The sequence below is a fragment of the Poecilia mexicana genome, unplaced genomic scaffold (assembly GCF_051168715.1).
Source record: "Poecilia mexicana isolate PSO_F unplaced genomic scaffold, ASM5116871v1 scaffold_2, whole genome shotgun sequence".
NCBI classification, from domain to species: domain Eukaryota; kingdom Metazoa; phylum Chordata; class Actinopteri; order Cyprinodontiformes; family Poeciliidae; genus Poecilia; species Poecilia mexicana.
Genome location: NW_028263371.1, coordinates 9,777,432 through 9,790,035, shown reverse-complemented (window position 1 = coordinate 9,790,035; position 12,604 = coordinate 9,777,432). Strand labels below are relative to the sequence as shown.

Here is a 12,604-nt window from a genome sequence, read left to right as displayed (position 1 = left end):
TATTATCATCATCGCGTTATTATATAATAGAAATGTCACGCAGAATTACGCAGCAGAGTCAGACTGGGATAAATTCCTGTAATCTACAGAGATGTTAGGGTGGAAAAACAGGAGAAGGGGTTTCTACTGCATTTCTTAAAAAAAACAACAACATATAAACCTGTCCAAATCATTTGCTCCTTTATCCTCATGAGGAGCTTGCTTTGTCCCTGAATGATGCCGTGTTGCAGTCCCCCCACCCTCTTCTGCTCTGAGGTCTTCCTTCCTGTCAGTGGGTGGGGGGCACCTGTTGGAGCAGAGCAGCTTGCAGAGTCAAGTTGTCCCGTCAAACTGGGCTCCTGCAAAACTAAAGTCACTCTGCTACGCTCTGGTGGGCTTGCAGCGTGGGGCATTCACAGCCATGTGAGGCTAAATGGCTTTCTGAGGGCCTTTCATGCACCTCCACAGCACTCTGAATAGGGGCTGTGAGAAAGCTGTTTTACTGTAGAAAATAATGTTTTAATTGCCTTAGAAATTCACCTGAATGCGGCAACATAAAGCCAAAGTTGCTCTCGCTAAGTAGGACATTTTTAATTTGACACTTATTGCACCTCAGGTGGTTCTACAGATTCAGTACGGTAAACAGGATTTGAATAGGAAAAGACAGTGATGGCAGCTAAAACAAACAAACAAACAAACAAAAACGGTTGTTGGGTGTACCCAGATTTTTTTCTGTCCTGGATTCTGTTTCAGAGCTGTAACATAAACTGGATCAGAGCATTGTAAGTGGAGACAGCTGTCTGAACGGTTGCACTTCAAATTATTGCAGTTATTTTTTTTTTTTGAGAATTTCCTAAATATAACCAACATACAATACACAAAAAGAACTAAAGTCAACAACTTTCCTAAAAAAACACCAAAAGACATATTTAACTATTTAATATCAAAATAATGAATCGATATGTCTTGTTATTTTACGGTAAACATCTTGGGCTAGCAGAAATGTGTGTTAAGGTCGACTGGACATTCTGGGTTCATCACAACATCATCAGTGAAATCTTAAGCCGGAGCAACAAAAAAAAAAAATAAATAAATAAATATAAGTAGTCATTTCTGAAAAATAAAATGAATGAATAATAGAAATATAGACAAAATTAACATATAACTTTAAATGGTAACAAACTAACCGTTTAAAAATTCAGTACTTTTTCTGACTCTTTATGAACTTGGTTCACATGTTTGTGTTTCATACATCTCACCTATTCTTTTTTTTTATTACTTGATCCCAGAGATCAAGTTAACGTATTAATTGTATAACTTACTTGACCTAAAACTACAAGCATATTTGGATTTAACATTTTTAACTGGAGCGATTTTTTATTTTTTTTTTTTTTTTTAATGCAAATGTACGAAAGTTTCACAAGCAAGAGGAAAACATTTCAAAGAGAGAAAAAACATGGCAACAAGCTGCATTCTAAGCAATCAAGGCAAACTTATATGTTAACTGTTTTAGAGTTTACACATTTGATAACATCACAGAAAGTCCAAAAACGGCTTCAAATATGACATTTCAATCAAACAAAACATTTTTCTTTTCATTAGAGTTTGAAAACAAGCTCAATATGTTCATATGGCAGCAAAGAGGGAACCAGTTTCGAGTCACCAATGTGGCCGATTGCCAGTGCGACGGCTTACTGTCGGGGTCTTTGGCTGGACGCGGGAGCCGTTTCTGTCTGTCTTTCTCTCTTTTTTATTTTGTCTGGACGGGACTGGCATGGACACTGGGTCTGTCCCAGACACAATTCATCATACAGTAAAGGGAAAGAAACATGAAAAAAAAAAGAGAGAGAGAGAGAGTGCGGATGAGGTGGGGTAGAGGTGGTATGGCGCCTTTCATTACCATGGTCACCAATGGCACTATTAACCATTCGACACCCCCTCAATTATCCTCCCATCCGCAGTCAGAGAGACAAAGCCTCGGTCCTGGTCTGCTGGAGCAACATGGCCACTAATCTGTCTCTCCTCGAACATCACACCCACTTCACAGCCTCTGCGAGTCAGACAAGTGTTCCACAAAGACCCCTTTTGTGCTTTCATTTGTGACTTCTTCACTCTGCTCATTAAGGAGTTCATTTTTCATGTTCCGCTGAAGCTATTTTCGACGAACGCCGCTGTAAGTCCACGTCGCCACCAATGCAGAAAATGAGTGAAAATGTTGCTGCGCACAATTTACCTTGTAGTCAAAAATAAAAACACAAACAAAATTGAGTTTCTTCTTTAGTTTTTATGATGCAAAAACGTGAGGATGTTCATCTGAAGGCAGGCGGAGGAACCCGAGTGGAGCTACGAGGCCCGAGGAATGGACCCACCACAACAGAGTGGTGTTGTTTGTTTACCCTTTGCCCCCCCTTCCCTGCCCTCCCCCTGCCAGGACGTGCTGATGGGAGAGCATTCATCACGACTTTTGAAGCGACGGAGGGTGTGGGCGCGCAGGCTGCACGGTGACATGATGGTGAACGCGCACTGCTCACACTACTCACACACACACACCACAGCAAATTCAAGTAAGATTCTGATAATAGCTACATATTCCCGTCATAACACAAATATAAACCATGTTTTCCACTGTAATCTTGCACGAGGGGGACAGTTTGCAAAGTTTTTCGAAGTGCTCATTTTGTCTGTGAGATTTCCAGTCTCCTCTGTCCTGCTTCAGACCATGCGGCCCTCCCGATTATTTCTTGGACACCGCCGCAGCGAGGGTCAGGATGTTCTGAGCCTGCTTCAGCGAGGGCAAGTCAATCATGCTGCCGCGGAAGGTGAACGCACCCTGAGGAGAAACAAACATTGCACGTTTCATACATATAATCAGTTGCAGCAGGTCAAAATTCTGTCAATGTTTTGGGAGTTAGTATATTGGCATGGTTTTGTTTTGTTTTTTCTCAGACATGAAACTGGACAGACAAAGAAAGAGTAAGAAATAAATAAAATACACACAGAAACACGCGAAGGGCTCGACTGAGGGAAGGGCTAAGATGCGAATCCCTTCGGGCGCTGCCCTGGCAGGGAGACAGAGGTGGCGGGCAGATTGTGTATTACCTCAGCAGACAGCCCACAGAGCTCGGCACACAGGCTCCAACCATGCACTAAATTAGGGACAATAATATTGTACACTTAATTGGCCCAACTCCCCTCCCCTCACTGTCCTGAGAGTCACCCGGGGGTGTACAGTACGCAGCCTGAGCCATGGAGGTGCGCGCACAAAGGATCAGTGTGAGCGTCGGAGCAGAGAAACAGCCGTGTCATCGCAGCGTACGGGCAGCAGAGAGATGCTGGCCAGTTACAGATGGGTCCTGTAATAGCTGCTCTTTTATAATACAAACAACCAGGCAGGAGCCAGTGTTAGATTTCTATGGCATCACACTCTGAAGTAAAAACACTGCAGTTTCATTACATTGGGCTATTTATGCAAAATAAAAGAAAGAAAAAAAAGGAATATGTGTAGCTTTAATCTTTTATACTAGTTTTTATTCATACACAAAGAACAATTATCCCTGCTGTTGTTGTTACAGTTAAAATAATTACATAGAACATTTGGATATTGTTATTTTGAATTAGACGCACAGACCTAAAAAACAGCATGAGCACAAACTAATTTTACTAGTAGTTTTCAACCTTTTAGTTATTTTCTCATTTTAAATTAGCACCTATAATCTTGCCTTGTTAATTAGTCAGGCTATCTGCTCAGGGAGAGCATGCAGTTGACTTTTTCACATATACATGGCCTCCCAACTGTAGTTTTAATTGTATGTTGCCAAAATGTTTTTTTTTTTAATATATATATATATATACAAAATGTTCTCTCTAAAAATGCAAATATGCATTTCTTGACAGGAGTGACGGCAGAGATGCCATTCATTTCTAAACACGTCTGGTTTTATCGAGACCAGAAATGTTTGAAAATAATGAAGTTCAGCTTTTTTATGAGAGAGGGGAGGGTGTAGATGATGAGCAGTGCGTAGAAATAAGTAGGGGAGAGGGGAGCTCTGCATTACTTTATGTTTCATACAGTCAAATAAAACAGTTCTGATCATGTCAGGGCTTCATTACTTTAATCTGTGGGAACTGTGCAATGTAAAATGGTAAGAGTTTTAATCATCAACTTTTTGAATCTCCATCAGTAACAACCCCCATGCCTAAACACAATAAATAATATTAAAGTCTCGTTTGGCGTTTAAAATCATTTCAGACAAATGATTCATGATTCTACACCTATTATTACCTTTCCTTCTTTCTGATGCTGGTCAAAAGCAGCAATGAGCTCCTCGGCCCACTGGACCCTGTCTTGACTCGGGGAGAACTCCTCCTGCACAGCCTGGATCTGCCCGGGGTGAATGACCTGCTTACCTGCAAAGAGACACACACACACACTGGAACATTTAGCTCTTTTAGTCGAAGCTGCATGTTTTGTTTTTTTTCCAGCATAATGCTGGTAATTTTTGCCCTTTCAGCATTTCATTTTGTTAAGTTTTTCTTTCTTTTTTTTTTTTTTTCCAAAAAAAAAAAAAAAAAAAAAAAAAAAGGGAGCAATCTTCCTGGGGACGTTTCATACACACCATGCATCAATCGGTACCTGCTTTAACAACTGTCATTCTCTCTCTTCTGCTCATTCATGCAGTTTTATGACTTTGATCAACGTCATTTAATAGCAGGTGATCCCTCAGTTGTTTTGTTTCGATTAAAGGTAGAGCTGGATTGTGTGCCAAACACAGGTTGTCATCACAATATCAATTTGTGCAACACTGCAGCAGCAAAGGATTGCTTATTTGGAAAAAAAAATGTAGGATGTGTGTAAATAATGCATTTGGAAATATTTTTAGTGCCCTCCTTTGCTGATACTCGACGTCTATTTTTAGCGGCTGAGATTCTAAAGCTTTAAAGTGGTGGGTACATTGTGATGAAGGGCGAAGCATTTTAGTGCACTGGTAATCAGAGGTCATGTTTCAAGACTCAAGTGGGCCACATGTGATGGAAATATCACAGGGTGTATTAACACAATGGATGACATGATTATTCATCGGCATTTTGTGTCAAAAGAACTTATCTACCAATGCAAACGAAGCAAAATAAAATAGCTGAGTTCAAAACGGTTTGTCTACTGGCACAAATTCAAAGCAGAACTGGACAAAATGGAAATGAGAGAGAGAAATATCCTGGTGTGAATTGACCCAGAGTATTCAAAAATCAATGATCTGAAATATATACCCGTTTTCCCTCAAAAAAAAGCAATATTTTTGTTATTACTTTCTACTTTATAGCAAACACAACAATGTGCAGCTATAGATCAAAAAAGAGAAAATAGGTTGGGGAAATCAGTTTAGAGCTTCTATGCAAGAGATGCATTATGAACAGGAAGATAAAAAGGTAATAAGAGAGGAGGAGATGGAAATACACAACTGACTTGTCTCTGACAGCATGTCCAAACAGACTGGGGTGAAACAGATGGGAATGAAAACACAACTACACCAAAAGAAAAGTCTGCCTCTAAAAAACTGAAACTGAAGACTAACAAGGAGTTATATCTCTGTTGGTCACAATCTCACACACACACACAGCCATCTTCTCCGTTAAATGTGGGCGAAGGCTGCGGATATAATCCCGTGTACATTTGCAGATCAAACTTGTAGTGATAAAGTTGAGGGTTATGAACATGTCTGGCGAGAGCGGCGGCTCAGCGGCAGCCAGCGGGAACCCGACACTTTAGGGCTTAGCTCTGTCGCCAGCAACAAATCCTTCAAGGTGGCAGTGCAGGCGGGCTGCACGAGCGAGTAGGGTTAAAAAAAAAAAAAGGAAAAGGAAAAGAAAAGAGGGCAGGGGAAATGGGGGGTAGGAGAGAACTCAGTTGCTTCATCAAGCTCTGCCCACCCTACGTTAGCCCATGAAGAAAAGATCTGGCAAAGATCACATTAACTCTGAGGTGCTTGGTTTGCATTTTCACATCATACTAAACATAGTACAAAAGCTGGTGTGACCATAAATGTAGGAATGCATTTTAATTGAGAAAGCATGCTATATTACAATAGAATAATGACAATGATTTTGCTTTCATATTTTTAAGCTATTTTTTCAAAAAACAGACAAAAACAAGAACTTGGCTGGGGGTAGCCAACCTACAGGATGAACAGATTTATGTCTCAGACCTAAAAAGCTTGAAGTATTATTTCCATATGACCATATTTTGTAGAAAATATGGTCATATTTTACCACAAAAAAGTGCATCTTTCTGTCAGCCCGTGTGTGTGTGCGTGTGTGTGTGTGTGTGTGTTTGTGTGTGCAGCTGTTTAGGACAACAAGAGAACGATGGTTCCAACAGGGCAGGCTGGGTGACTCAGGTGCCCTTAGTTACAATCCATTGGTTCTCCCAAAATGCATCATTCACGCCCTGCAGCCAATCCCGGGCTGCCGTGTGGGGTTGGCACCTTATTGGAGGACGGCTATTTAGCAAAGTGCTCTCAGGCGAGTGATGGACAGGGTCCTAGGGACTGAAGTGAAATGTGGTCCCTGAGAGCAGAGGAAATGTTTTTCTATCTCTAAAAAAAAAAAAACTGCAAACCAAGAGCTCAGACTATATAAAATAAGAAGTTAATAAAATATTTAACTACACTATTATGAAAGATGATACTGCATTATCTTCTGATGTGCACATCAGTTCAAAACAATTCTGTCCTAAGCTCCCCAGTACGGAGCACTGGTGTTCTGTACTCTGCGCTTAATGGGTGCTGCTCCCAGCTTAGGTTGTGCCAAGGTCAATTACTGCACAGGTAGAGCTTCTGGCAGCGCCGTATTATTGCTTAAGCACACATGGGCCAGTAATAGCTACTAACCAAGATTATACCGAGTGCCCACGGCTCGCACGGCACTAATCCACTGCTTTAAATGCTTCTGCTCCCTTTCAAACCGAACCATTTATTTCATCAACCAGCTGTTTCCCCCTCCCCAGCTTTGCAGACCTCATGCGCCGAGAGATAAACTGCAAATCTGTCAGGCCCAAACAAACACAAACAATTAACAAAAAGGGCTTTTCGGTCTATTCTCTGCCTAAGCTTGAGGAATCGTGTGCCGAGTGTAGCTCTTAAGATGCAGAAATAGGATAGACAACAAAACACACGCACACACCCGTGCAACACACGGTAGGGCGGAAGTGGCAAACAAGGTCACCTGGGTGAGTTTCAGTGGGAAGCAGCAAGAAGTGCAACCTACACACTGATATAACATGATGTGCAGGTATTTTGTGTGCTTCGATACATGCCCCGTGAAGAGCAGGTCATTGATTCAATGTCTCTTTGCCATTTTTTTTCCCCTTTCATGGCAACTAATGCCTTGAGGAACTCTCACTGCTGTAGAAACCATGAGATTCAGCTACTTAGGTCCCCACTTCCAAATGGAGATATATTTAATTTTGACTTCTTGATGGATAAAATAACTAAATGAGATTAAAATAACAAAGCTAGAAAACGTGGCAAGAATTGCTATGAAACACATTCACGAAAAAAAGAAAAAAAAAACCTTCAAACCTTTTCTTAAATAACTTGTTAGAAATAGTAAAGGCTATTGATCTGCCAGTACCAGTCAGAATTTTGTATATGATCCAGCTATGTAGGTACATATTTGACATTTTAACTAGCGATGGTGGGGCAGTGCTTTCCACTGAATGGACACAAAACTGGGATAAAGGAAATTTGTTAAGCGTGCAACTGAAAATGTCGACATTTTATGAGAGCTAATGCTGCCCCCCAAGGATATACCGCTCTGGACAGAGAGCCACGGGCTAAAAAACCGGCACTGACTAGAACACAGACTCCTCGGGATGCAGTTGTCTAAATTATTAATATTTACCGAGAGTGGAAGCAGACTCTAAATTGATCAGTTGTGAAGCACAGATAGATATCATTTCATGCCGATGCCGTCGTTACAAAAGAACAAATCTAAATAGTGGGACATCTTGAGTGCTTTTTGCAGATGAGACCTTTGTAATGTTCTCCCACAGGGAGGATGCAGAAACGATACGGCACACAATTAACAACAAAAACCGATAACGGGAAGCGAGCGCAGTTATCAAAGGAGCACCTGGAGGATATTAGTCATGATTACAGTCAGAGAAAGAGGCAGAGATGTTACCGGTGAAACCCATGAGAGCTCCCTCCTTGGCCTGTAGCCTCAGTCCCTCCACATCTTTATAGTCGATGTAAACCAGGTCGATGGCCTGCAGCCCAAAAGCCTTGGTGGTCACCACCACCTTCTGCCTCGCGTAGAGCAGCTCTCTGGCATCCTTAGTCCGCGTGGCACCTGAGGAGGGCCGGGAGGCAAAGGCAAGAATGCTGAGGCAGAGGAGTGAGAGGTAATAAATAACACATACAGTGGCTCTACACTTAGAAGGAGGCTCTTCAAATCACCCAACAGGAGGGATAAACATTGAAATATACAGATTTTCATACAAATCCTTTACTTATCTTTCAAAATGTTCACATTTTGTTTGATTACAACAAACATTCAGTTCTTTTTTGTAAGGGAATTATGTGATGGATCGAAACAAAGCGTTCGTTTTAAAGTGAAAGGAAAACGATACATGCCTTTTCACCACTATAAATCTGAAAAGTGCGGTGTGCAATTGTATTCAGCCGCCACGAGTCAACATGTACAAGAACCGCATTTTCACAGAAGAAAACAGCAAGTGCTTAGGAGTACATCTCTACAGGGGTTAGTTGTTTAGAGGCGGATCGTTTTCGCCCTTTTCTCCTTTGCAAAATAGCGTAAGCGTAGCACTCTGCGAGTTCATTTTCAAGTCCCGCCAAATATTCCCCAGTTTAATTCAGGTCTAGACTTTGACTGGACCGTTTTAACAAGCCATTGTTTTCATCTGGAGGCGAGCCTTCAGCTTCAGTCTCAAGTTCTCCGCAGCTGCTAACAGGTTTGTTTCTGTATTGAACTCCATCTTCCGTTTATACTCTGACCAACTTTCCTGCTTCTTTTGAAGAAAAGCATCTCACAGCATGATGCTGCCACTACCACGTATCTATCAGCTTTGTGTGTGCTTAGTGATGTTACATCTTGGTTTTCCGTTTTATAAATGAAAAGGCCTGTTTAGTTCATGGCTAATAGTTTTCCTGTAACCAGGGAACAAGGGCATCGTGGCTGCTTCTCTGATTAATGATCTCCTTACCCTGCCTGTCAGCTTAGGTGAAAGGTGATGTCTTAGTCTGTTTGTTTAATAATCTAACCCTGTCTAAAACTTCTCCGCAGTATTGTCCCAGCGGCATCTGGCGTACTCCTCGGTCGTCATGATGCTGATTATCCACTAATGTTACGTGACAAACTGCTGAGGCCTTCGCAGAACAGCTGGATTTACACAGAGACTAAACTGAACACACGTGGGCTTTGTGAACTAGCGAAGCGATTCCTGAAGACAAATGACTGCACCAGATATTATTTAGGTGTATGCATATGCACACCACACTTGCCACAACTCTGCGTCGCCCAGTCAGTTTCAAATCCAAACAAAAAATATGTTGTTTGTTGTTTTAAAGTCAAAAAGGTGGAAAGGTTTAAGTGACTTGAATATTTTTGCAAAGCACTGCACAAAAAGTAATAGTGTGAATATCTAATCTGCTGGTATTTAAGAGTGTGGAAATGTAAGCGCAGAGTGCGACCGACACCTATGCTGGCACAGAAGTCATCGGAGCCAAACACCACGCCGTCATGGTGGAGCCCAGCCCTGGGAGAGAGTTGGCGGATTTCCTCACACACGGCCTGACAGAGAACAAAATACACTCAGCATAACAGCAGCAGGAGCAGCCGGACAGCAGAGACACATTTTCAACGTCAAAAACACAGAAACAACCACGAGCAAACAAAACAAAAAATAATAATAATAATCTGTGAATTCATCGCATGGATTAGTTCTGATGTTTTATCAGGAATAGATAGTCTTGAACTCTACAGGATTTTTGCAAAACTGCATTCCCCCCCCTCCTCTGTTATCTCATGTTTCTTTTAAATTATATTTTGACTTGAAGGACAAAATTGCATTTGTGCACACATCTAACAGCACCAGTAGGGAAATATTAACCGTTTCATCCAGGAAATTGCTCGTTAATTTATTGTTTTTGGCCAGAAATCAGCTCGGGGTTCGCTAAAAGATTGGAACAAAACATAATTAAAAGCCACACAGGTGTTATAGATAAAAGCGCATTAGACTAGCAGCCGCAGTCACGACTGAAAGAACAAAAACCTGGACTGTCTGTAGTAAAGAGTGACATTTAGTCGGATGTTTTTCAGGCTTTTTTTTTTTTTTCTTTTTTTTCCCAGCTACAAATTAATACCGCCTCTAGCTGTGCTACAGCAAGTTTGTTACCTGGTGTTCAGTCTGGGCGAAAATAAAGGGTTTGCTCAAGAAAGCAGAAACAGGCAAACCCTCGTATCCCCCCCTCCCCTCCTAACCGCCAACAAAACACACATGCACAGGCACAAGCACAGGCACACACACACACACACACACACACACACACACACACACACACACACACACACGATCACAAACGCGGTCGGAGAATTATACTGAAGAATTGACAGATGAACCAAAAGAAGGACTGCCAGCTGGTTGCTCCCCAAATCTGCTCTCTTTACCCCTCCAAGAAGCTGAAGGTCATGCTGCACTGTTAGGGAAATCTGACTGACTCCAACTGAAATGTCCTGAAGAATTTTCTCACTATGAGGATATTAAATTAGCACTAATTAAACAATGTCAGGACGACTGAGGACGGAGGGCATTTTGAGAGGCGGTGGAGGAGCTTCAGATCCTGTTTCTTTCCGGATGTTGTCGAGTTCTCCTCACGCTGATGGGAGTCTTTAATCTAAAGCCAACGATGAACAAACAGCAAAAAAAAAAAAAAAAAAAAAAATCTCTAACGTTTGCAGTTTTCCCTTTTATTCACTCGTAATCTACCTTAAAATTGAGCAGGCCCGCAGCGGTTTCCACGAAGGTGACGAGGCGAACGGGTTCTGTCAGCGTCCGTCCTTTCAAGTTGTGCTGAAACCTGTCAACAAACTGAACACACGGGCAACGTCTCAGGCTCCGCTCATTAACAGCACCCACGGTTCTGTGTGACTGGGAGACAATAAAGCACTCAGCAATCGCAATAAATTAATTTACTTGCAGCGCTTTCAGCCAATCATGTTTACACAGTCCAGATAAGTGGGAAAATAGGTTTTTAGTGACACAAATACCTTTAACTCTGAGGGGGAAAACAAACAAATGTTTTCTCATTCCATTTTTTATGTAACCCGACACTCTTTTTAACATTTGGTTGAATTTGTCAGTGTACTTTTATCACTTCATTAGTATTTACAAATTATATTAACAGCATAACACATTATAATGACAATAACCTTTATTTCACCAGACAAAAACCATTTTCATGATGGACCTGGTGACGTAGCAGCACCTTTTACAAGTATCAACATTTACATTCAACCAGAGAAATAGAATTGTTTAGTTTTAAAAGCACCAGGCACTAGAGTTTATCCAGGGGTAGCAGAATAAAGGGGGATGGACAGAAATGATACAAACAGCAAATAGGAGCCAAGAAATGGCACAAAGAGTTGCAATGGAAATGGGCCGAATGCAAATTCAACAAACAACAAGATCCAGCTACAAAACTGTGCACTGGATTTTAGTTAAGGGTAGCCAAGTAAAAGGGGCTGAATACAAATTTTGTAAACAACAAAAGCTAGGTAAAAAACACTGCAATGGGTTTTAGTTGGGGGTGGATCAGGCAAGTGGGGAGGGGGCTCAATATGAATTGTACAAACAGCAAAAGCTAGCTAGGAAATTATGGAGTGGATTTTATTCATAGGTGGCAGAGGAAAAGGGGTTTGAATGCATAAAACATCATGAAAACAACGTAATCATTTTCTTTCAATTGCACGCCTTTGCAATGTCGAAAACTCTGTCACTTTAAATTTAGATGCGTTGTTCTGCGGTAACAACCGCAAAGGATTACAACAGTTTTCAAAAACGGCGGAGCGGGGTGGGGGGCCGGGGGGGGAATGTCTTCATACGTTAAAATTCCTCGTTTGACGGAAATCCCGACACCTTTATTACCTGCGCCTTGGCAGTTTCAGTCCTTATTCAGAAACACATCTGTGGAGGCTCACGTGGCGCAGGGAGCAAGCACAGGAGAGCAGCAACAAAAGCGAAGAAATAAAATATTTTACATTAACACCAGGGTTCCCCCCTTCGTCTGAAGTGTTCTGCTCTACCTTCTTTCAGAGGTTCTCCTCCACTACAGCTTGTGCTCCCCTGAGAGAGCATGCAGACATGTAAATGCACCCACGCACACACGCACAGAGAAGAAACAAAAGTGCAGGAAAAGGAAGAAGAAACAAGACTTGGGACGTCTTTGAGCGTGTTTTTACCACCGCATTATTCTGTTTTCCGCGTGCCTCCTCCGTGGCGGGGAACAGGGGAGAGCGCAGCAACAATCAGAGAACGATGTGACACTTTGCCGAGGCCTTTATGCTGCACGACTCCTGCTAATATGCAAGCTCACCTAAAGTAGGGTTTTAA

The 12,604-nt window shown here is 41.8% G+C and overlaps 1 protein-coding gene across 1 annotated transcript in view; it reads right to left on the bottom strand.

Moving 5' to 3' along the window:
- Positions 1-549: 549 nt before the first annotated feature.
- clybl (citrate lyase beta like) overlaps positions 550-12,604 on the bottom strand; it is a 74,346-nt gene continuing 62,291 nt past the window's right edge. The window contains exons 4-8 of the mRNA XM_088010435.1: positions 10,982-11,083; positions 9,693-9,786; positions 8,158-8,325; positions 4,262-4,386; positions 550-2,809 (exon numbers count right to left, since the gene is read on the bottom strand). Coding sequence (XP_087866561.1) covers positions 2,714-2,809; positions 4,262-4,386; positions 8,158-8,325; positions 9,693-9,786; positions 10,982-11,083 — 585 coding nt within the window. The 3' untranslated portion in view covers positions 550-2,713. The remainder of the gene's footprint in view (positions 2,810-4,261; positions 4,387-8,157; positions 8,326-9,692; positions 9,787-10,981; positions 11,084-12,604) is intronic.